General features: G+C 41.1%; 3 protein-coding genes across 3 annotated transcripts; 1 reads left to right on the top strand and 2 right to left on the bottom strand.

Moving 5' to 3' along the window:
• Positions 1–1,397: 1,397 nt before the first annotated feature.
• On the bottom strand, positions 1,398–6,321 carry LOC144077784 (ectonucleoside triphosphate diphosphohydrolase 7-like). The gene is made up of 14 exons (XM_077605772.1): positions 6,164–6,321; positions 5,216–5,299; positions 4,974–5,141; positions 4,569–4,774; positions 4,356–4,506; positions 4,173–4,276; positions 3,834–3,893; positions 3,607–3,755; positions 3,313–3,476; positions 3,032–3,236; positions 2,826–2,945; positions 2,231–2,316; positions 1,960–2,121; positions 1,398–1,859 (listed from the first exon to the last, which is right to left on the bottom strand). The coding sequence occupies exons 2-14, from the start codon at positions 5,221–5,223 to the stop codon at positions 1,643–1,645; spliced, it is 1,800 nt and encodes a 599-aa protein (XP_077461898.1). The 5' UTR covers positions 5,224–5,299; positions 6,164–6,321; the 3' UTR covers positions 1,398–1,642.
• Positions 6,322–6,821: 500 nt separating this feature from the next.
• Positions 6,822–11,893, top strand: LOC144078004 (mitoferrin-2-like). Its single transcript, XM_077606171.1, has 4 exons — positions 6,822–7,303; positions 9,332–9,560; positions 9,636–9,692; positions 10,315–11,893. Exons 1-4 carry the CDS (start codon positions 6,974–6,976, stop codon positions 10,866–10,868), a joined length of 1,170 nt encoding a protein of 389 aa, XP_077462297.1. The 5' UTR covers positions 6,822–6,973; the 3' UTR covers positions 10,869–11,893.
• A 4,083-nt stretch (positions 11,894–15,976) lies between these two features.
• Positions 15,977–18,150, bottom strand: LOC144077898 (homeobox protein Nkx-2.6-like). Its single transcript, XM_077605997.1, has 2 exons — positions 17,832–18,150; positions 15,977–16,731 (listed from the first exon to the last, which is right to left on the bottom strand). Exons 1-2 carry the CDS (start codon positions 18,148–18,150, stop codon positions 16,112–16,114), a joined length of 939 nt encoding a protein of 312 aa, XP_077462123.1. The 3' UTR covers positions 15,977–16,111.
• Positions 18,151–21,714: the final 3,564 nt, after the last annotated feature.

Genomic DNA, 21,714 nt, shown 5'->3' with positions numbered 1-21,714 from the left:
ATATATATGTATGTGTATATATATACACATACATATATACATACATATGTGTGTATATATATGTATATATATATATATATGTGTGTGTGTGTGTGTGTGTGTGTATATATATATACATACATACATAAATGTGTGTATATGTGTGTGTATATATACATACATACATAAATATGTGTGTGTATATATATGTATATTTATGTATATATATGTGTATATATATACATATATACATACATATATATGTATATATATGTATATGTATATATATACATACACATATATATGTATATATACATACATATATATGTATGTGTATATATACACCATTTTTTCCTGTTTTATTTTATTGTTATAATGGATTTTTTTCCCCATTTTTTCCTTTGTTTAATCATAAAAAATTCCATCTGTGAGATCTTTAGAACCAAATGTTTTTGTTGTTGTTGTGTGTGGTCTGTCTTTTACCCAAAACCCGTCAGCTGTTTCTGTAGAGCTTGAAAAGATGTTGCACGCCAATAATTGCAAACATTCCACCATGTTCATGTCAAATAATGTACAGTAAAATTCTCTCCTCTCAGTAATCACTCTACTACAGTACTACTACAATAATATTTGGACCTGTTAACACATTTAACTCCTTTTGTCAGTCAGTAAACCTTTAAGATAGAAAACAAAAAAACATACAGAAGTGCCGTAAAAATAGAAACCTGATATTTTTGCTTTTTTTCTGGTTATGTGCGTGTTTATTCAGCTGTATAATGTATATTTTAATATTTATATGCAGCTGTTGTATTAAAGGTATATTTTTCAAAATAAAGTGCGGTTTGTGTTTGACTCTTGGGCGCCGCCTACTGACCAAGCACCAGTAATTTATGTTAGTTATTTTTTCTTCTCTTAGCAAAATAGAAAATCAGTTTACTACTTCTTTCATTATTTATAACATTATGTAAATATAGAAATATATATTATATTAATGCACTTTTTGTTTCATTTAAAGGTTTTCCAATATTTTTATTAGTATGGAATTATTTGCATTCACATTTGGGTCACTATTGCACTTTGCTTACATATTATTGGACAAATCACTTGGACAACGGATGTAAAGAAATATTAACAGAGCAATTCATGTTAATTAAAAAAAACGTCATCTTGTCCACGTGCAATAAAAAGTCCACAGCAGCTTTGGTCTTGACTGGCAAAGGAATGACAAACGGGAGGGGTGGGCAAACCAAAAGGCTCCAGTGACACAATTAATCGGAGAAACAGGCCTACTCAATTATTTAGGAAAAGGTCAAACCTCATTGGTCCAATAGCATCATGTGAAAGAGGTAAGTATTAAATGGTCATTATTATCTGAGTCCCCATGGTAGTTTTCTGGAAGAAATGTAACATTGTTGAAGAACTGATTAGGAGAGAAGGTAGAATCCAGCTTTTTTTACTGGATTGTTGTTGACGCGTCCATATATTTTTTGCGTTACGCCCTTGAAAAAAATAATATGCCCACCCCTGCAATATTGATTTCTAATACAGTCATCAAGTTCCTGGGAAATCGGCATGACAGTGTTGACGATGGAATCATTTCAAGTAGATCAGGACGATGCCCGCTTTTCCCGTCACGATCGTAAATATCCTTCCCTCGCCATCCTCAAGGTAGAAGCGGCTCTCCTTCGTCGGCCCAAAGCAAGGCCAGCGTGTCGGCCTGCCGCTGTTCTCGCTGGTGGATGCGTCTCAGGCGGAGGATGTACAGCAAAATGGCCAAGACCACCACCAATAGGCAGAGGGAGAACAGATGGTGGTTGTACACGAAGGAAGAACGCAGCCAGCTCGGGTGGTTCTGGCGGAGTGCCTCCTGCTGGAGGTCCCTAAACATAACATTGTTTCTTTCATTGAGCAGCCGAATGACCCAAAAAGACCGCCAAAAGTCCAAATGGATATGTCAATGACTGAAATGTATTTTTGTACCTAAGTGGCAGGAAACGCGTCTTGTACAAAATGGCTCCTAGCGTCCACTGCACTTCCTTGTCGTAGACCAGCTGTGCCGTTCGGAGAAAGCGGTAATCCCTGGGGAAGCGGAAGCCGGCGTGCAGAACCTCGAACATCCACGCTGACTTGAAGCATTGATACCTGAGAAGAAGAAGTACCACATCTGAGCAGGTTTCAAACACAATGACACAAACGAAAAAACAACAAGAACACGAGTGGCTTTCAGGCCGTAATAAAAAAAACAAAGTACTTCAGTCTGTCGACGTCGGCCTGCTGGGAGAAGAGCTTCTTGTCCAGTCGCCATTTCAATGTCGACCATTTAGTGGCGCAGAAGTCCTATATTGGCAGGAACACCCAGAAAATAGTCAAGACTGCTTTTAAAAAAAATCCTCTATCAGGGGTGTCAGACTCGGGTTGGTTCGCGGGCCGCTTTAACGACAACTTGATTTCACGTGGGCCGGACCATTTTAGATATAATATTTAGATTTTTTTATATAAATGGATTAAAAGAACTGGATTAAAATCCCTGAATATTCAGTTTTTTATAGATCTAAAACAATGTTTATTTTAGCTTTTTTAAAATATTTTTATATTTTACAAAATGATTTTTTAACTAAAAACACAGAAAAAAATGTTAAAAAAATTACAATTATTGATTTAAAAGGGGGAAAATCAGGACATTTAATATACATCTCTACTCTTCATTTTAATTTGATTCTAAAACAGAAAGTCGGCACTCATGATTTACTTTCCCGGGCCACACAAAATGATGCGGGCGGGCCAGATTTGGCCCCCGGGCCGCCACTTTGACACATATGCTCTATATGATGAGATGGTGTCGTTACCTTGGCAGCCTTTGAGTATTTGTCACTCTCGTACTGTCCACCAATTCGCAGCACATCTTCCATGCAGTAGTAAAACTCCGAGAATCCGTAGAACTCGCTGTTACTGAAGTTGATGGGTGCCTAAAATCAAGAATTTGCTAATCATCTTCAAAGTTGACCAAATGAGAAAGCTACCATTTGGATTATGGTGAATAACACCCCAGTACCTGGTAAACGCCACCTGCCGTCGTCATGGTATCGTTGCGGAGGTCCAGGAAAGGGTGAACGGCCTGCAGGCATCGGCCCCAGTCTCCCTGGCCTCTCAAGTGCAAGGTGCGGTTGTCTCGGACCACCGTGTGCGACAGGGCGAGAGGAAGGCACGGGTCCATGTAGGGTTTATCCTCGCTCAAGCCCATGCCGGCGCTCTGGGATCTAGGTCGCAGACAGCATGGGAGACTCTTACAAACAGGAAAAACAGACATTTAAAGGCTGTGGCGTGGCGTCGTACTTGGCGTCTAGGGTGCTGTTGACCAGACGGTCGTCGTAACGCTGTCGCGCCGTGTTGCCGCCGAATCCTAGGAAGGTGGTGACGTAGACGCGGTAGACATGCTGCGTGTGCTCCACGTCGCAGCCCAGGTTGAACTCGGCGAGGACGCTCTTAGCCGCGTCCTCCTGGGAAAAAAAAGTGGTTATATACTTTATATGTACTTGTCGATTATATCTATTTAAAAATAAACATTCACAGCATTCCACATCCAATCTATTTGTCAAAATAGATTGTGAGAGTGACACTTATTCTGACCTGTTGCGGCGAGCTGAAGGTGATGGCGCCAGGCACCTCGTAGGCGATTTGCAGTGAAGCTCCGCCCATGTCCAAGATGCCCACTGTGCGGCGGCGGCTCATTGGTCGCTGGTGCTGCGAGCCGGTGGTCACCTCCACCGTGGCGTCCTCTGTGCAATACCACGAGACAACGTCAAAGGTCGGTCGACGACCTTAAGCTACTTGTGATCAACGGCGGTGGCCCTCACCGTCATCGGCATGATCGAAGCGGCCCAAAACAAAGTTGATGCCGATCCACGCGTAAACACCTTTGGACAAACATGAAAACACATTGTAGTATTTTGCAAAAATAATAACACTGTGAGAAGAAAATTAACAAAAGATGGAACCAAAAACAGTGACACATTGAACACTTCTACATACAAAATATTCAGGTTGTGGAAAACCTTTTGTTCCAAGATACAAAATCAAACAACCTAGAGTTCACTTCTCAGCCTAACTATAAAAAAAGAGTGATTTATAGTCCATAAAACATGTAATAACAAAATAAAATAAGGTTCAGTGGGGCAAAAAAAGTGACTGTTCACCTTCTTGCTTTCCAGAGATGACTTCGGTGTGAGAGCGGGAAAACAAGAAGTCAAAGTCCAGAGGAACGTCGTTTACCAGGTCATCCAAGATGGCCGTCTGTTGGCTGCCGAGAAATCCGATAAAGTCTTACTACAATAACTATTAAAAAGAAATTCCTCCTTTGGTAATATAGCATAAGTTACCTGTCCGGCAGCAACCTCATGCCGGCGGTACACAAAATGTAGAGCGGCGTCTCCTTATGTTTGTTCTGTGGCACGTGAGAAGCGGCGAATCTGAGCAGAGGATGCAAATAGTCGCTGGCGCTCTTCGGAGATGTCGCCAGTGTGGATATACCTAAAATTGAATTGAATGTTCTTTTCATTTTTCTTTGTTCAGGTGCCGCAGCTTTTTCTCACCCGGTTTAATCTTCTTGACGACGGGCTGCCGTTCCAGGTCCCTCATCTGCCGGATGTCGAGTAGCGTGTGAGGGTTTCCGTTGTGGGGCGGCCAGTAATACACGAAAACGCGGGAGCCGCTGCTGCCGCAGTCCACCACCACGCCGTAATTGAGGCCTGCGTCCCGCACGTCGGTGGCCTCCATGGACTCGGCGCTGGAGAGGGACCTGCAGACCACACAACCACGTTACTGGGAACCATCAGATGGAAAACAGCTGCAGGTCTGATAACTTTTTGCATGTGTTTGTTTTTCTATTCACACCAAGGACAAAGTGACCGTTGGCCATGTATTTTTTTAAATGGCAAATGCAATGAAGAGGCCTATTAGAATTAGGACCGTATTTTATGGACTATAAAGTCACTCACTTGCTGAAGCGAGCCCCACGTGGTCTTTGGGTAACCCAAAGAAGCCTCTGGTTGGTGGCCAGGAGGAGTAGGACGGAGGTGGTCAGCAGGAGCAGAAGCAGGAGAAACAGCTTCTGTCTGGGAGCCACACCACAGTACCAGGACGCCGACAGGAACCATAACGTGATCCTGGACAAACATACGTCACTTAGCGGACAAGTGAAGAAGTCAAGAAAAAACTTTTGCAACACCATCGTTGTTACCGTGCCATGTGTCCACCACACGGGCTTGTTGATACAAATGGTCGTCACCTCATGGTCACTGAGGGTCCTGCACACAACACTGATCTGTGTTTAAAACATTTCAAGACACAGAATGTAAGATAGATCCATATCCGTGTTTTTTTTGGCAGAAAAAAAGTGCTCTTTTTCTGTGACATTATTGGCCGATAAGCTTAATTTTTATTTAAGGGTGCAAAACATGCCTAAACACAATGTTAACAAATTAATTGAGTATCCACTCATGATAATATTTAAGAGTTGTCACATGCCTTTTGGACTTTTTAATCATTGAAGAAAAAGTAGTACAACAATCAAACATTTTTTTACAATGATATATATTTTTTCCTTTGTTTAACTTACTAATGTTCACTTTAAATGACTGATATTCCATCTTTAGCACTCAAGTCATTTTCTTTAGTCATGAAATATTACACGAATATTACAATGTTTTGTTTTGTCAACAGAGAAAACATGTTATTTTAGTTTAGACGCGCCTGCAGATGAACTATGAACTGGAATATTAAATTTTAACATTTGCAAGATGAACTTTAACTTTTCCAACCCTGTTAGTGAGTGACTGAAGTCAACTAGTGTTTAATCAGTATGAGTAGTCACGTAATAGTTTCCAACTTTCAATCACACCATCCAATTACCACTGTAACAAAAGTTAATTTCGACAGTCATATTGCATAGCCACATAATTATAGTAATATAATGAAATAAAAGAATTTAAATAATGATAGAACTTTGCCCATTGGACACAAAACAGCTCCTTGATTTGATAAAATAACCATAAATATTCACAGATGACATTATTGGCCTATCTATTATATTTCGAACAAATGTACAATTCGATTCTCCAGATGTGTAATAGGTCCGTTTGTCATGAAAGGAATCCATATGGTGTTGCATGACGTTTTATGAACCTACCGTAAATATCGCCACGGCCGTGACGATGCAATTCTGTTGCTCCGTCTAAAGAAGTATTGACTTAATATGTTATAATGGAATAATAATCGTTTAAAACCAAGGCGACACAACGAGAGAAGCGCCGTACGTGCTACTTCCGGTTGGTACAATGTATTACGTCACAGAATACGTGGCCGAGTTCGGGCGCTGCATTCGAGTGCTGTAGGAAAAAACATTCATTTTCAAGTATGCGACTATGTGACTGCATCTCTAACTTTTATGAAATACCAATCGCATTGAAAACAGTTTGAAAGTTGAGCTATTTATATATTTATTTCAAAATACACGTTCAATTGATGGTAAAGTTATGACATAACAGTTATGTTTACAGGATGGTACTGATAGATGGCCGACAATGGTAAACGTCCATCAATATCGGTTTACAGGGCGCTTTCCGCAACTAGCGCTTGTATTTTACAACAATGTAAAACCCCGCAAAAATTCATGTCGTACATAGAGGAAATGTAAGTATTCTATTTTACGACACCCCTTAAATTGCAAAAATTGCATTAAATAATGTACTATGGTTTACAAACTGCATGAAAAATAGCCAATCAATAGGGGCGTAGTTGATTTACTGTCAAATGCTCCAATCCTCTCCTAGAATTCTATGACGTCTACACCACTAACTCCTCCTCCTTGAAGGACAACATTTCCTGGATGCTCTGCAGATGACCGGCCCGCCAAGTCGAAGTCGGTTGGCGCCGGCGGCGGCTCCACGAATCCGCGGACGGGATCCTCGCCTGAAAAGCGTCCAAGTCTTCCGTTCTAATGGAAGCGAGCGGCTTCGTGTCCCAGGGTCCTTCCCTTGACGCGTCGGGCGTCGAAAAACGGGTTGCAGGGGTAGCCACCGGCGCAGACGTTCGATGGCTGGGCGGCAGATTGCTGGGCACCTCGGGAGGATTTGTCAGTGTTTCACCGGCGAAGACGTCCGGAGAGCAAGATTTTACCCCGGCATTGCACCGAACCACCGCGGAGTGTTCGGCCGAAATTGACTATGAGGGTCTGCCTCAGGGAGCCACTACCGGTACTCACATGTTGGCCGGTGCAGTGGCTGGAATCATGGAGCACTGTCTCATGTATCCCATCGACTGCGTGAAGGTATTATGTCACACAAATGCGCACTTGTCATACTTTTTCTGTTTTATTTATCTATTTTTTTAAGCTTTTGAAGCCCGACACGTGAGTTGCGTAAAGTTGCTAGGCCGCGACGTCAGCCGGAACTCTACTGGCTAGGCTAACAGGCTAAGTAACCTTGCTGTCAGAGAGGTCAGCTAATTAGCAGTTAGCGTCCGAGAAACAACGGGAAAACATGAATTCCTTCGTAAAATGCACTGTATAGTTTATTACTTAATGTTTAGCCGCATGGCTTGATGCGTCAAATATTTGAGTCACTTATTAACTCGAGTAGAGTAGCCTGCATCCAGTATCGGACGGGTCGTAAATCAACTTGCATCTCATTTAATGACGCACTTGTATTCTTTCTTTTATCGGAATGAACTATATGCAATGTTAGGGAGTATTAACGTTATATAGAACATGGTTTCATTCATTTTCTGAACCGGCTTATCCTCACTAGGGTCGCGGGGGGTGCTGGAGCCTATCCCAGCTGACTTCGGGCACGAGGCGCGGACACCCTGAATCGGTTGGCCTGCCAATCGCAGGGCCTGCCATGCATGTTTTTGGGATTTGGGAGGAAACCAGAGTACCTGGAGGAAACCCACGCAAGCCCGGGGGGAAACATGTAATCTCGACACAGTGAGGACTGACTTGGAATCGAACCCTCGACCCCAGAACTGTGAGCCCAACGCGCTAACCAAATTTGAGCAGCGAACATAGGAAATGTTCAATTTCCTTTTTTCTACATGTAACAAAAAAATTCATTCTTGCATAACCCCAAGTGTTCTGCAAACCCAACTTCCTTACAAACATTTCTTTATTAACACCAGGATAGCTTCTTTTTGAAGGTTCTTGCTTTGCTCCAACATAACTGTCAATCTGCCTGTTGTTTGAATTAATAATTATATGTATTATTATGGTGAAAAGGTGTATATATATTGGGAAAAATAGCATAACAATGCTAGCAGAGTTGCGCATTAGCTATGACACTGCAACATTCTTCTGGTTGGAAAGTTGAATCAATTACTCATTGACGAAGAGGAAAAGGAAACTTTGTTTTAGATATTTTCCTGTGACTTCCTGGAACTATACACATTTAACTGTAAGTGTTTACCTCCTTGTATGAATCTGCACAAAATATCAGAGTACTATTAGTCATATTATTGGGATTATGATTATTATTGTTAGTTAATGGTTTGTTGACACCGTAAATGCTATTCGCGGATGCTAATGCAGACAGCCATCACTTTTATTTACATTGCATCCAGAACTGTCAACATTTTTTCCCAATTTTTAGACATTTGACAGACTAAACTAGTAACTGAATCATTGTTTGTGCAATTTTTTTTGCGTTTTTTTTTTAAACAAGGGCTGTTGTATCCAATTTATCAATTGAACGGGGAAAAGGGACAGATTAATGCACTCGGTAACATTGTTGATAACTTCCCCAAAAGCAGTTGCGTAGCTCACTCCGGATGACTTTTCACATTCCATCCGTAGTCACCTCCTTTTCCCAGAAGCACAAAGTGGGAATTTCGACACAGACGTCAGGACGTTTACTCCTGGCCATAAATGCCGATAAAAACATTTGAAGATTGCACTATCCTTTGTGTTGAAAAAAAAAAAGTCCACCTCTGACTCATTGTCTGAGAACTGCATAACAAGCACAAATAACAATTGATTCATTCATTCTGTTTTGGTCTGGAAGGCTATTTGGAGAGGGCTGGCCTTTGTTTATTAAAAAAAGTGGATTATATCCCCTGGGATTTAGTAGAATGGGCTCTCGCGCGCCATCTGGAGGACAAAGACAGGTTTTACGTCTACCATTATAATGGCTGCGGATGGGACTTTTTCACCGGGGGAGGGCAGTTTTACCCCAGGATTTGGTCATAAAAGCGAAGGCCTTGTGTGTAATGCGCACCCGAACTTTGCTTATGTTTTTTGGTACAAAATTTTGCGCCTTATACTATATCCTAAATCAAACAAATGTGCCTTTTATCTCCCACTCAGACTCGAATGCAGAGCTTGCGGCCCGAGCCCAACGCGCGCTACCGCAATGTGATGGACGCCCTGCGGCAGATCGTGCGCACGGAGGGCATCTGGCGACCGATCCGTGGCGTCAACGTGCTGGCGGTGGGCGCCGGCCCCGCCCACGCGCTCTACTTTGCCTGCTATGAGCGCATCAAGTTCACGTTGAGCAATGCCATCCACCCCGGCGCCAACAGTCACTTTGCTAATGGTTAGACTTCTTTTTGTGTGTGGATCTTCCTCCTTTGAATATGTTTTGATTTTTGTGTCATTTATTTTTCCGCAGGAGTGGCTGGCTGCGTGGCCACAGTTATCCATGACGCCATGATGAACCCGGCTGAGGGTAAGCACACACTCTTTTTATAGAACACACCGAACCTGTTAGTTGAAAAGTTATTTCCGAACTATTGTTGCATGTCAGCAAAAATAATCTTGTTTAACAATCTTGGGGAGGAGCGATTCATGTTTCCATTGTGTATTAATGAATAGCCAATATTTGACAGAAGTGGGCAAAACAGCCATTGTCAGACATTTTTCTTTTTTTCTTTACAGTGCTACCTCTAAATATGAAATTATCTTTCCAGAAGTGGTTTCATAACTTGGATTTTTCATAAATAGATTTTACATGTTAATGACGTCACTCGTTCCAGCTGTTTTAACGTTTTCAACACTATCCCGAACCCTTTTAAAAAGGAAAAAAGTTTACACATTTTATGTGCGAAACACAAAGAAACATAAAATTGTTTATTAAGCCATTACAATTAATAAGACATCCAAATACATTTCCTATTGTATGGACAATTGCATGGGTGAGAGGAAGGAGGCGGCAAACGTTTGGCAGCTGACTAAACATACTTAGCCATGCAAGTAAAGGCACAAGTTAGCATAGTATTTATTTGTCAGGCACAATTTGTTCTTTTCTTCCCCCGTTGAATTGACACCTTTCTGTCCGTTTGTTCCCTTAGTGGTGAAACAGCGCATCCAGATGTTTGGCTCGCCATACCGCGGCATGCTGGATTGCGTGACCACCACACTCCGCCAGGAGGGTCCGGCAGCCTTTTACCGCAGCTACACCACGCAGCTGACCATGAACGTGCCTTTCCAGGCGCTCCACTTCATGACTTACGAGTACCTGCAGGAGACGCTCAACCCTCACAGACAATACAACCCCACCTCGCACGTGGTGTCGGGGGCGTTGGCCGGCGCGCTGTCCGCCGCCGTCACCACGCCGCTCGACGTCTGCAAGACGTTGCTCAACACGCAGGAAGCGGCCGCGGCGCACGTCCTGCAGGCCGACGCCGGCGGCTCGTCGGCCGTCCGCCGCATCTCCGGCTTGGGCGAGGCCTTACGGACGGTGTACCGCGCAGGCGGCGTGGCGGCCTTCTTCAAGGGCGGGCAAGCCCGGGTCATTTACCAGATGCCCTCCACCGCCATCAGTTGGTCCGTCTACGAATTCTTCAAGTACATCATCACCAAGCGGCAGCACGAGAGGTGTCTGCGCGCAGACGCCGACAAATGAGATGGGCGGCGAGCGCTTAGCTTCGGTCGTGAAGCGGAAGAAGTTGTCAATGAATGAGTTGGCCGCTAGATGTCGACAAATGCAAGTTACGTATTGGCAGTGTGTGACGTGCCCCAAACACTAAGAGAGAATCAAAACTATCCTAATGGTCTTACAAAATGAAAAGTGAGAGCAAATATGGTACTAATAGCTTGAATTAAGTCACCTTTTACAGGAAAACATTAAAATTTGAACACATTTTAAATTCAGACACCGTGCCTTTCAGGTTCAAGAGGTCATCGCTGCCAACTCTATCAGTCAAATTAATTGGAACTCAATTGTCTATGCCAGCCGAAAAGTTAAATACTATAGAATTTAACAAACAAAAAATCTACTTTGTTATTGGGGCCATAACCACAGTGCATTTCTATTTTGATTCATTTATTAATATGTATGCCACATAATTATTGTGTACTACATGACCTAAAATGCGATACACATGCGTGTAGGTGCATGGTCTTAATTGGGTAAAGGGGTTATTTATTTTAATTATTAGTAATTACCTAAATGAATCACAAAATGTTAACCATGAAATTGTCCAGCTAAACTGGCCAGTCTCCATTTCTTTTGGTATTTATAGGTCCCCAAGAAATTTTCTAAACAAATCCTTCAACTTTGATGCCATGTTTCGATTTCATCAAATGATGTATGTAAAAATATTTTGTAAACAGCTGTTACCCCTTTTTAAAGTAGGAATCTGTCTGGAATTTATAAGTATATTGACATTGACCATTTTAAAAGTCATTCTGGGCTGTTTTCAATCTCTTCCCATTCAGAATTATCGTTTGAACAATTTCAACATCGGCATTTTTAAAACTAGCTTCTCTCGCTAATCTAAACATCAAATCTAACTGGATAAAAATCTATTCACTTTTGCCTTCATTCAGCCGCCATGCAGCCAAACGCACAAGTTTTATTGCTTTTTATGGAAGCCATACTAAAAGCATATATATACACAACTGTAATATATATTATATATATACTCACACACATAAGTAAGCTGCACGTCAAAGATAATGCAAACTGGGCTGGGCTCCAGGAACAATTTTGCTCTGGTTTTCAAAGAGGTCAACACAAAATGTGAGTGTGATATTGCTCTCAAATGTGACGAGGGAAAACAAAGTGAAGTGCGCTCTATTTTTGTTTGTGTGTAAATAAAGTTGCAGAAGGGAGCCCCTCGCAGAAGCAGGGTCTTCTCTTGGGGCTTCTCTGACAAACCCAAACTTGTCCATGGCTCTTTTCAACCCCTGTTCTTAAACTACATTACATTTATGCAGTGAAACTATCACTAAAGCATATTATTTTGCACAAAAATCTAGCATATCCTGGTTTCTTTGCCAGCAAAAACAGGACCTAAACAGCAAATCCAGCAAGTGTCTTTTGGATTTCTTGTTTTGGTTCTAGTTTTACTGGTGCAAAAAACATTTATGTTGGATATATTAGCAAGTTTCATGTGTGTCTATAATAATGGTTTATCTACTGCTGTGGCCTGGTGTTTAATTCCAACTGATAAAGCACAAAAAGTTGAATCAACGAGATTTTTTTCCTAAAGCAAGAGCCACCTGATTGCAATCAATTGATTACAAAAAACAGATTGGTGAAAAGATTGCCGGCCTTTGTGGAAGAGGTAAGAGGCCACTGGCTAAGCTTTTAGTTAGTTTGATAAGTTATATCAGTTTTTAATGTTTTTTTTCTCCAAATGCTTTATTATTTAACTCCGAATGGTTGCATGTGTCAAAGTCGTGGGTTCAGTGTCTTTAGCTGGATTGAGAACCACTGGTTTCATGTTTGTTCGTGTGCTTAAGTGGTCATTTCTGTTGTTGTAGTACTCTCGTGTGTTCAGCAGAGGGAGTTGTAGTGCTTATCTTAAGGACTGCCGTACTGGAACTGGTTATGTTTATGGATTCAAAATACAGATTTGTGGGTTCCGCATATAGATAAATGAATATAATATAAATAATAAATATAAAATATATATATCAAAGTTGTATGTGAACAAATATCGATTAAATTGGTGAATCGTTAAACCTAAATTAAATTAAAAAAAATAAAGAAATAAAGGATTGTGGACGCTTGGCAATGAAAGTTGGTAGAAAGATGATAAATGAATCGTCAAACCTAAATTAAATAAAAAAAAATAAAGAAATAAAGGACTGTGGGCGCCTGGCAATGAAAGTTGGTAGAAAGATGATAAATGAAAGCGTTAGCAAGAATCATTGCATGTAAAGTGCAGGCTGTGGGCTGGAATGGAAATTTACAAGTGTCTCCCATTGTCATTGAGAAAACCATTCATCAAAAATTACGTGCACCTATTAGTGTGTGTGTGTGTGTGTGTGTGTTTCCTCCATTTTTTTTTCTGGAATGCCACACGTTTGACTTTGACCTTGGCACAGTGCGTGACCTTTCTTTCCAACATGTCGTATGGACTTTCTTTTTTATTTAGGGGCACATGCAAAAAATTTGATATGTCAAAATGTGCCATTGTAGATTATTTTGAAAGATTTCAAATCTATAAAAAAATTCTAATTTTATATCTATATTTCATGCAGTTTTTCGCATTAGCTCACGGCGTTTAAAGTCTGCTAAAGTTTTTTCTTTTTTGTAAAAGTGTTTCAACATCTTGTATCTTTTTATGAATTGTATTTACTATCTAGCTGCTGATTTTTTTTTTAAAGCCCTGCAGCTGCATTTGATAAACGACTCGAAACAACTTCCCGAGAAACCCCGCATAAAAATTTACGTGTGTTTTTCCGCACGCTGACATTTTAGAATAAATGTGGGCGTCTTGCCGTACACTCGGATGGGCGCTGTTGGTCCGTTTCCCAGAAAACGTGACGCTCGGCGCCACACTTAGGCGAATAAATGTGGACTCTGGCCTCCAAATATTTACAGAAGGCTGATGAACGAGGCCAAGAGCGTCTGTTGGCCATCGGCCCGGACGTCGACCCACCACCGACGAGAAGAAGTAGAAGAAGCTTTTCTCAAACATTCCCGAGGCGCTGAAATCTATTAGCCATTGTCAGGCGCTTTGACGTGGGAGCACAGAAGTGCGACGATTAGCAGATCTTGTCACGCTGACCTACATTTTACAACCTAAATTCGAATCATTCAGAAAAAAGTTGCTTGGATATTAGCATATGCTGCTCAAAGCTCTGAATGTACCTTTCACTATTAATTCCGCCTTTGCAGATATGCAAATTATCCAGGTCACCCGGTCTTAAACTTACTAGCATGCTATCACATATGTCGGATTTCGAACTTTACGGGGATAAAAATCTGGATGGTCTTTTTCAAAACGTGCATGATTTCTAAAAACAATTCCAAATGTAGAGATTTTATACTGCACACATTTCCACTTTAGGGCAATCTATTTTAGATGAGCTTTTATCAATTGTTTTCACTAGTCATCTTTGAGTTTTACCTTAAATTTGTAAATAGAGTATTTTTATTGACAATGTTTTAGTTTCTTTTTCTAACAAATTGCGGGGTTGAAAGTCATAGCGTCTCCCCGCCTACTGATAAGCTCCAGCACCCCCATGATCTTTGTGAGGAGAAGCAGAATAGAAAATAGATTAATGAGTTCATAGATTGAAAATGCTTTTTGGGGAGAAAAAATGGACAAAAAGGAGAAGTGCACTAAATCTAAAGCAAAAATACACTCCAAAACAAAACCCAAAGTCCTCTAAAGATGAAATAAATCCCCTAAAAAACCCACTAACGCTAAACAAAAATGTAACCAGCCATAAAGTCCTTCGTAAGAACCATATTTCTGAAAAATGAATTAACTCACTTGTCCAATTACCACCACATTTCTTTGTGGTGCAGCAAATAGTTACCTGCGTGAAGACCCCCACCTCCGTGGCCTTCCTCCTCCTCCCCATTAAAACCACAATGGACCTCAAGACCCAAGGAACGCCCCCCTCCTCCCCGTCCACTGGACTAATTGATGCAACTTGTAGCAATAATGCCCGTTCTTTCACGACCCCCGGGCCGTCGGTCGGGAACTAGCCGCCTGCGTATCTTTGTCTTGGGCTAAAGCGCGACATATGCCCACCTCACCTCTTCTGCCCCCACCTTTGGCCCCTTTTTCAAGTGTCATTCAGGCTTGGGGGAGCTTTTAATGAAGCCACTTTCCCAGTGAAAGCCGCCCAAAATGAGAAAGTGCACCCTCCCTTTTTGCTCACACTGTTGCAGGCGCAAAGGGTTGAAACAAGGGTGGTGGTGGGGGTGACGACAAATATTCTAGAAATGAAAATAATGTTTTTTTCATTGGCTCAAAAACAGTGAGCAACTACTACTGTCATTATTTTGACTACGAGTCATAGTAAAAGAGTACAATTCAATTTATTTGCGGTCACTCAGTCCAAAGTGGTAGTTGGTCCCAAATTTAACACATATTTAGTTATTGTTATGGTAGTAAAATAACAACGTTTTTGTGTACTTTTAAGTGTACACTAAAATATTGACATTTTTAAGTGGACTTCTTCGAACTGATGCAGTAAAAATAATCCCATACATCTTGAAAAGATGATTCATGTTGGAATTAATTTAACTCACTCCAGTTTTATGTTTTCAACTTTGTAGGTCAAAAAGGAAAGAAGCTGGGTTAAAATGATATCAATTATCACTTGTATAATTTCAATCCAAAAATATGTATAGCAACCCAGTTTTTAGGGTGAATATGAGCTACTATTAAATAATGACAACATATGTACCAAAAAAATATGTAAAAAAACCAACAACCTGTAAGCAATAAATAAACAGAATATAGGGGGAAATCTGTCTAAAACAAAACACACTACAAAAACGAAAATCCAATACTATAAATCATGAATTAAAAGAAAGTTAAAATATAATCTATCAAATAAAAGAAACAAATTTTGTCAAAAAAACAATGTAAGCAAAAAAGGAAAAATATGTTACTGAAATACTACACCAAAAATCAACATGCCCCATACAAAAACAATAGTAGTTGGGCATCATCAAGTGACTTAAAAAAATAATATATATTTTAAAAAAGCAAAAACTGCACCAAACGTCATCTGATCTATTTTTTTCCTCATTTATTTGAATAAATGTGAAAATCTCTGCAACCCAAAGCAATAAGAAAGCAAGGCCAAGCATCCATCGCTCCCAAAATATAACGTCGACAATCTGGATTATGAAATAATGAACAAAAGAGTATTTTAGATGACCTTCCCGGTCTACCAAGCCCGAATGCCCTGGCACGCAGCCGGTGCGCCTCCCTGGTGGCTGACGACCGGCCCCGATGGTCCCGAGGGACCCTGTAGCCCGCCGAAGTTGACGAAGGCGTTGGGGCAGGCCGACGCCGGCCCGGGCAGGCCTCCGTAGGCGCAGCTCGAGTCGCTCTGGTACGTCGGGCCTCCGTACGCGTACGCCGGGTAACCGTAAGGAGACCCTGGGCTCTGGTACGCGGGGCTCGGGCCGCCTCCGAGGCACGGCTTCCCGTCGCGGACGAGCACCGGGACGGCCACGCGCCTGGGCGGGGGCGGTGGCTGTGGCTGCGGATGGCGGTGCTGGCCGGCCGCCTCCAGGCTTATGTCGTGCCGCTGACGTTTGCATTTGTAGCGGCGGTTCTGAAACCAAATCTTGACCTGGTTGGAGGTGAGCTTAAGGGCCGACGCCAGGTGCTCGCGCTCGGGCGCCGACAAGTAGCGCTGCTGCTTGAAGCGACGCTCCAGCTCCAGCACCTGAGACTGGGAGAAAAGTACCCGGGGTCGGCGTCGGTTTCGCGGCTTCAGCTGAGGCGCTGGCCGGGTGTCCTCCAGTGACGCCTCGTCCCGGGACGAAGCACCGCACAGCTCTGTGTATCACACACACAAAAACACATCCAAACGTTGCATAATTACATACACAAAAATAATTATAAAATAACGATTATATTATCTATATACATACACCCTATTTGGAACTACAATGAATGGATGTCATTTACAACCTGTAAAAAATATAGATTTTTAAGATACACCATCATGTCTTTAAAACAAAACGGTGACAATTTTAGTGGAAAAAGTAATAAACTTAATAAAATAAACTATGGATTTATTATTCCTCTTAATATGATACAAAGTAGTATTTTCCTTCTTTACATTTCAATCAAAAACACAGTAACCTGTGCAAGATGACTATACATGAGTATACATGCTAACTACTTATGTCATTAAAGCTAAAATATATTGTTAATAGTACATGTTCTTTAGTTTTCATTTTATAGTAAAATCACAGAATTCTCCCTGTAGAGTCTTATATTGTACTTATTTTTAAAAGAATGCTGACATTCACATTTTTCTTACTTTTCATTAAAATTCTTTCTCTTTTTCGACTTCTAAGTACAAAAAAGTGTATGGAAAACCCGCAACAATATAACACACTAAGTGCATGTTTTGTGTCTATCTTTTTGCATGACTAACTAAACTTTAAAAATGAAGTAACATTTCAAATATGTTTTAGATTTTTGAGACAACTAAACTTTGACTACATATTTGCTCATTTAGAATATGTCAACACATCCCCTCAGAGTAGGGTAGGTAGATGTATTGATTTATTTTATGTGTATACAGTATTTTTATGAGAAATGCATATATATATTTCATATATGTTGAAGTTTTTTCACATATATTATGCTTACCCTTTTGTCAAATGACAACCTCCAGTTGCAATTTACGGTGTATTTTTAAGTAATAATTCTGCGTATTACACATAGGCTAAGGCTTTTGTCATTGAAGCTTGCCTTTAAAAGTCACTTTCTCATTTAAGAATTTACTAGCCCTTGTGTCAAAAGTGACACTGGTGTCTAAACTTGATGTTTTTTATAGCAAAGTAATACTGTTTTAATGGTTTTGGGTTGAACTTTTTTTTAAAGGTATGAAACTGCTGGTTTTATGTGTCAAGCAAAGTACACACGAATTAAGTCAGCGCTGTCCCGCTCACCCATGGCATCGGGGGCCTCCCCCTTGGGCCCCTGTAGTCCTTCGCCGTGGGGGTACGCTCCCGCGGCGTCATCTTCTTCGTTCTCGTCTTCCCCCGGGGCCCCGAGGAACACCGGGCGTTCTGGGTCCGAGAAGGGCGGCAAGACCAATGCCGTCGGGGGGCTGTCCCGGTCCAGCATGCAAGAGTGCGGCGGGGCGCCGTGGTAGTGGACCATGGAGACAGGGGGGAACGGCTGTCCCGCTTTCAGGATGTCTTTGACCGAGAAAGGCGTGGAGGTCTGAAGCATGGTCATCATGGTCATCGCCATCATGGGTATCCACATTAAGCCTCCCCCCGACAAGAAGCCATGGCGGGCGCGGGTGCCATTGAGTACACCCCAGAGCGGCCACGCTTCTGATGAGGGGTAAAAGAACCAGCAGCTCTGAAACTCGGAGAAACTGGGAAGGATGGAACGCTCGAAGGGGGGCATTGGAAGGACCAATCAAAAGAAGAGGCTGCTGGAAGCTTTGGGGTGAGAAGGCGGGAAGGTGGCAGTCATGTGATTCAAGTGCGAGCGTGCACATGGGTTCTTTCAGTGCACAAGAAGCAACCTGTTAGTCCTTCGTAGAGATTGTAAACATTTGCAGCCATTCTTTTTCTTCCAGTTCTCTTTTCCACGATGTTTTGCCGCCTACCTTTTTCTGTTGTAGTTTTATTTCTTTGTGTTTTTAATTCAGATTTGTGAGGCTGTTTGCTTGCTTCTTCTTCTATTTCGCTGTAGTTGTTGTTATCTCCTTTCTGAACCGCTTTTATCCTCAGTAGGGTCGCGGGGGGTGCTGGAGTCTATCCCTGCTGACTCCAGGCCAATGGCGGGGGACACCTTGGATCGGTGGGCAGCCAATCGCAGGGCACAAGGAGACCATGGACAACCATGCATACTCATATTCATACCTAGGGGTAATTTAGAGTGTCCAATCAGCCTACCATGCATGTTTTTGGAATGTGGGAGGAAATCGGAGCACCCGGAGGAAACCCATACAGGCCCGGGGAGGTTGTTCTTCTTGCTTTTCATTTTTAAATGTTGTCCTCCTTTGTCCATCTTGTGAATCTGATTCCTTTTTTTTTCTCTTGTTTACATTCACTTGTTAAAGAGACGATCAGAATAGGTTTAAATGTATACATTAACAAGGCAAAGCGCAGCAAAGCTTCATCCTGAATGTGATCGTCCCACTTTGTCTTATCTCGGTGTTGTATTAATAACCTCAGGGATGATAAGAACACACACAATACACACATACACACACACACTCGCTCCTGGGCGCAATTAAAATTCCTCCTGGAAGAAAAAAACAGAAGGACTTTTTTTTTAGTTGGGCCTAATCTTATGCTCTTCCTTATTTATTTTTTAGGGGGAAGCCAAGGTAGCACTCAGCCGACACGGACCACCCAGACCTGCTAAAACAACTCGTCGCTAAAGCCACCTTAAGACGGTCAGGTGTGTCCAGAAAAATATTTCACGTACTTTTTTTGTTATGTTTGAGATCTTTGGGAGCAACGGAAAATTGACATACTTTATATTTAGTCTTTCTGTATTATGAATACAAATAGACGTGTGTGTGTGCATGTGTGTGTGTGTGTGTGTGTGTGTGTGTGTGTGCGGTCAACAATAGGAAAGGTGACACCTTTTGTCTGCTGTCATTCCTGAAGGCGCCAGACTTCTTTCTTTCTTCTCCCTTTTTTTCTGTCTTCATTTTTTAATCATCGGCAGCAGATGAGTAAAAAAGGTCATAACAAACATTTATGAAACACTAAAATGTCCAAATGTATCATTAAGGTGATGATCTAAATTTGAATATTTACATTTTTTTTACTCATTACATTAAATAATCAATTTTAGACTTACAATGGTGTTTTGTGGCAATTTAGGTGATTAGTTGTGCTTTATATAAATAGACCTATTTATTTTGATAATATTAACTTTTTTAAATGCTAATTGATATCTTACATAAATGCAGGTGTAATCTATTACAGTCTTTGACTTGGTCAACAAAAACACATTTTGGATTTGCAACTCTTATTTATAATAAAATATCTTATTAATGCTGAAAATGTACAGCAAATTGAATTAGTAGATAAGTAGACTCTAAGTAAGACATCATGTAATACATTCAATATTTATATTTTTGGGCTACTTTGCAATACATATATCTTTTTAGTTGAATGGGTACAAACCAACCTTGTTTGTTTTTGTGTGTGCGTGTCTGTTGGGTGTGTATTTGGTTTTGTTGGTCAAGTTCCCTGTGAGTAGAAGCAGAACGTCTAAGACTCGTGCCAATAACGAGCATGTAATTGATCTTGTAATGAGCTGTCAGGACTTAAGGGTGACATCCAGGTGATGCCAGTGATACCAGGGTAACACGATATGGGAAGGTATGAAAACACGGGTCCTGAAATACGAGCATTATTCCTTCGTTCTCATGTTACAATTTATGTTCTTGTCATGTTCAGGGATGATACAGCAGTTAACACGAAGCTGTCATGTTTTTGTGGTTTTTTCCACCAAGTTGTGCATCTGACTTTAGCAATTTGTTGTATCTGAGTTGTCTTCTGTGTCTGTGCTTGCTAAGGTCTTGGCACTGTAACCAAGGAAATTTCCCAAATACGGGATGAAATAAAGTTCTAATCTGAATCTAGCATCGTATTCGTCGAACTAGCCTCGGAGTTCACTTAAACTTTGTTAATGCTAGCTTCATATCTCAGCATAGCGTTCAGTTTAATTCAGTCTTATCTTATCTTTGCTACCTCAGTTGTCGCCTTTTCCTGAAATTTGCCTAGAAACTCGTTGACCTTTATAGGATCAGCAGCTAATCATAGCACGAACACACTTATCAAGATGCATTCTGGTAGTAACGAGTCCACACATGTGAACGAACACGTAACCTTACACAAACAAATGCACCTCAACCATGGAAAGACATCATCCGCAGGCCTGTCCGGTGTATTAAAACAGACTTCCTGGACTTAGCATGTTGATTGAGCGAATCGCGCCGCTGGCTTCGACCTTGTGCTGCCTTTTTCTGACCTTGACTCGTAGCAGTCTTCATCCGCTTGCCAGCTGCACGCAGCTTTACGGAATGATCACTAAGGTCCCACACGCCCAAAACAGCTGCGACAAAAAGCATCCCAGACACGCAAGCATGTAAAACGCCCGTAATAATACGTGGATTAAAATCACAAAATTCAGCGTCAAGATCCTGGCTCGTGGTGTGAGACAAAAGTATTGGGACATACGTTCCAACCTAGTGAAAAGCAGATAGTATTCGTATTTAATTGGAACTTTATGGGCGGAGATTTGAAAACATTACTGTTACCCAAACACCAAAAACAGCTCCCAAGGATTATTATGAATTATTTTGCCCTTCAAATTTGAGCTAACCTTGTTTAATTTTTCATCCACTCGCACGTGTGTGACTAGTAAAAAAATCTGTATACTTTCAAACCTGGAGTTGAGAAGCAGTGTTGTTCAAGTTTCTTTTCAAAAGTAAAGCGTTATAGTTACATTTCTGAAAAAGTAACAAAATTCCATTACTAGTTATTCAATTTTGCATGATCTCCCCTTGTCTGTGTGGGGTTTTGGTTTGGGTTATAGGTCATTAATACACTAGTTTGATGACTTTCCAGGCTAAACCAGACAAGTAATTAACTACATAATTTCTATATATATATATATATATATATATATATATATATATATATATATATATATATATATATATATATATATATATATATATATATATGTATATATATATATACATATACATACATATATACATATATATATATATACATACATATATATATATATATATATATA

Source organism: Stigmatopora argus, chromosome 7 (assembly GCF_051989625.1).
Source record: "Stigmatopora argus isolate UIUO_Sarg chromosome 7, RoL_Sarg_1.0, whole genome shotgun sequence".
NCBI lineage: Eukaryota > Metazoa > Chordata > Actinopteri > Syngnathiformes > Syngnathidae > Stigmatopora > Stigmatopora argus.
The sequence above is the reverse complement of the archived record's forward strand: the minus strand, read 5'-3'. Positions and strand labels throughout refer to the sequence as shown.

Excerpts from the sequence above, each read along its gene's own strand:
- LOC144078004 (XM_077606171.1), top strand. The coding sequence starts at position 6,974 with ATGGAAGCGAGCGGCTTCGTGTCCCAGGGTCCTTCCCTTGACGCGTCG. Across the intron at positions 9,561-9,635 it reads CAACAGTCACTTTGCTAATG|GAGTGGCTGGCTGCGTGGCC; the intron begins GTTAGACTTCTT and ends ATTTTTCCGCAG. Across the intron at positions 9,693-10,314 it reads CATGATGAACCCGGCTGAGG|TGGTGAAACAGCGCATCCAG; the intron begins GTAAGCACACAC and ends TTGTTCCCTTAG.
- LOC144077784 (XM_077605772.1), bottom strand. Across the intron at positions 2,946-3,031 it reads CGGCAGGTGGCGTTTACCAG|GCACCCATCAACTTCAGTAA; the intron begins GTACTGGGGTGT and ends TCTTGATTTTAG. Across the intron at positions 2,122-2,230 it reads GCCGACGTCGACAGACTGAA|GTATCAATGCTTCAAGTCAG; the intron begins GTACTTTGTTTT and ends TCTTCTTCTCAG.
- LOC144077898 (XM_077605997.1), bottom strand. The coding sequence starts at position 18,150 with ATGACCATGCTTCAGACCTCCACGCCTTTCTCGGTCAAAGACATCCTG. Across the intron at positions 16,732-17,831 it reads GGACAGCGCTGACTTAATTC|AGCTGTGCGGTGCTTCGTCC; the intron begins GTGTGTACTTTG and ends TGTGATACACAG.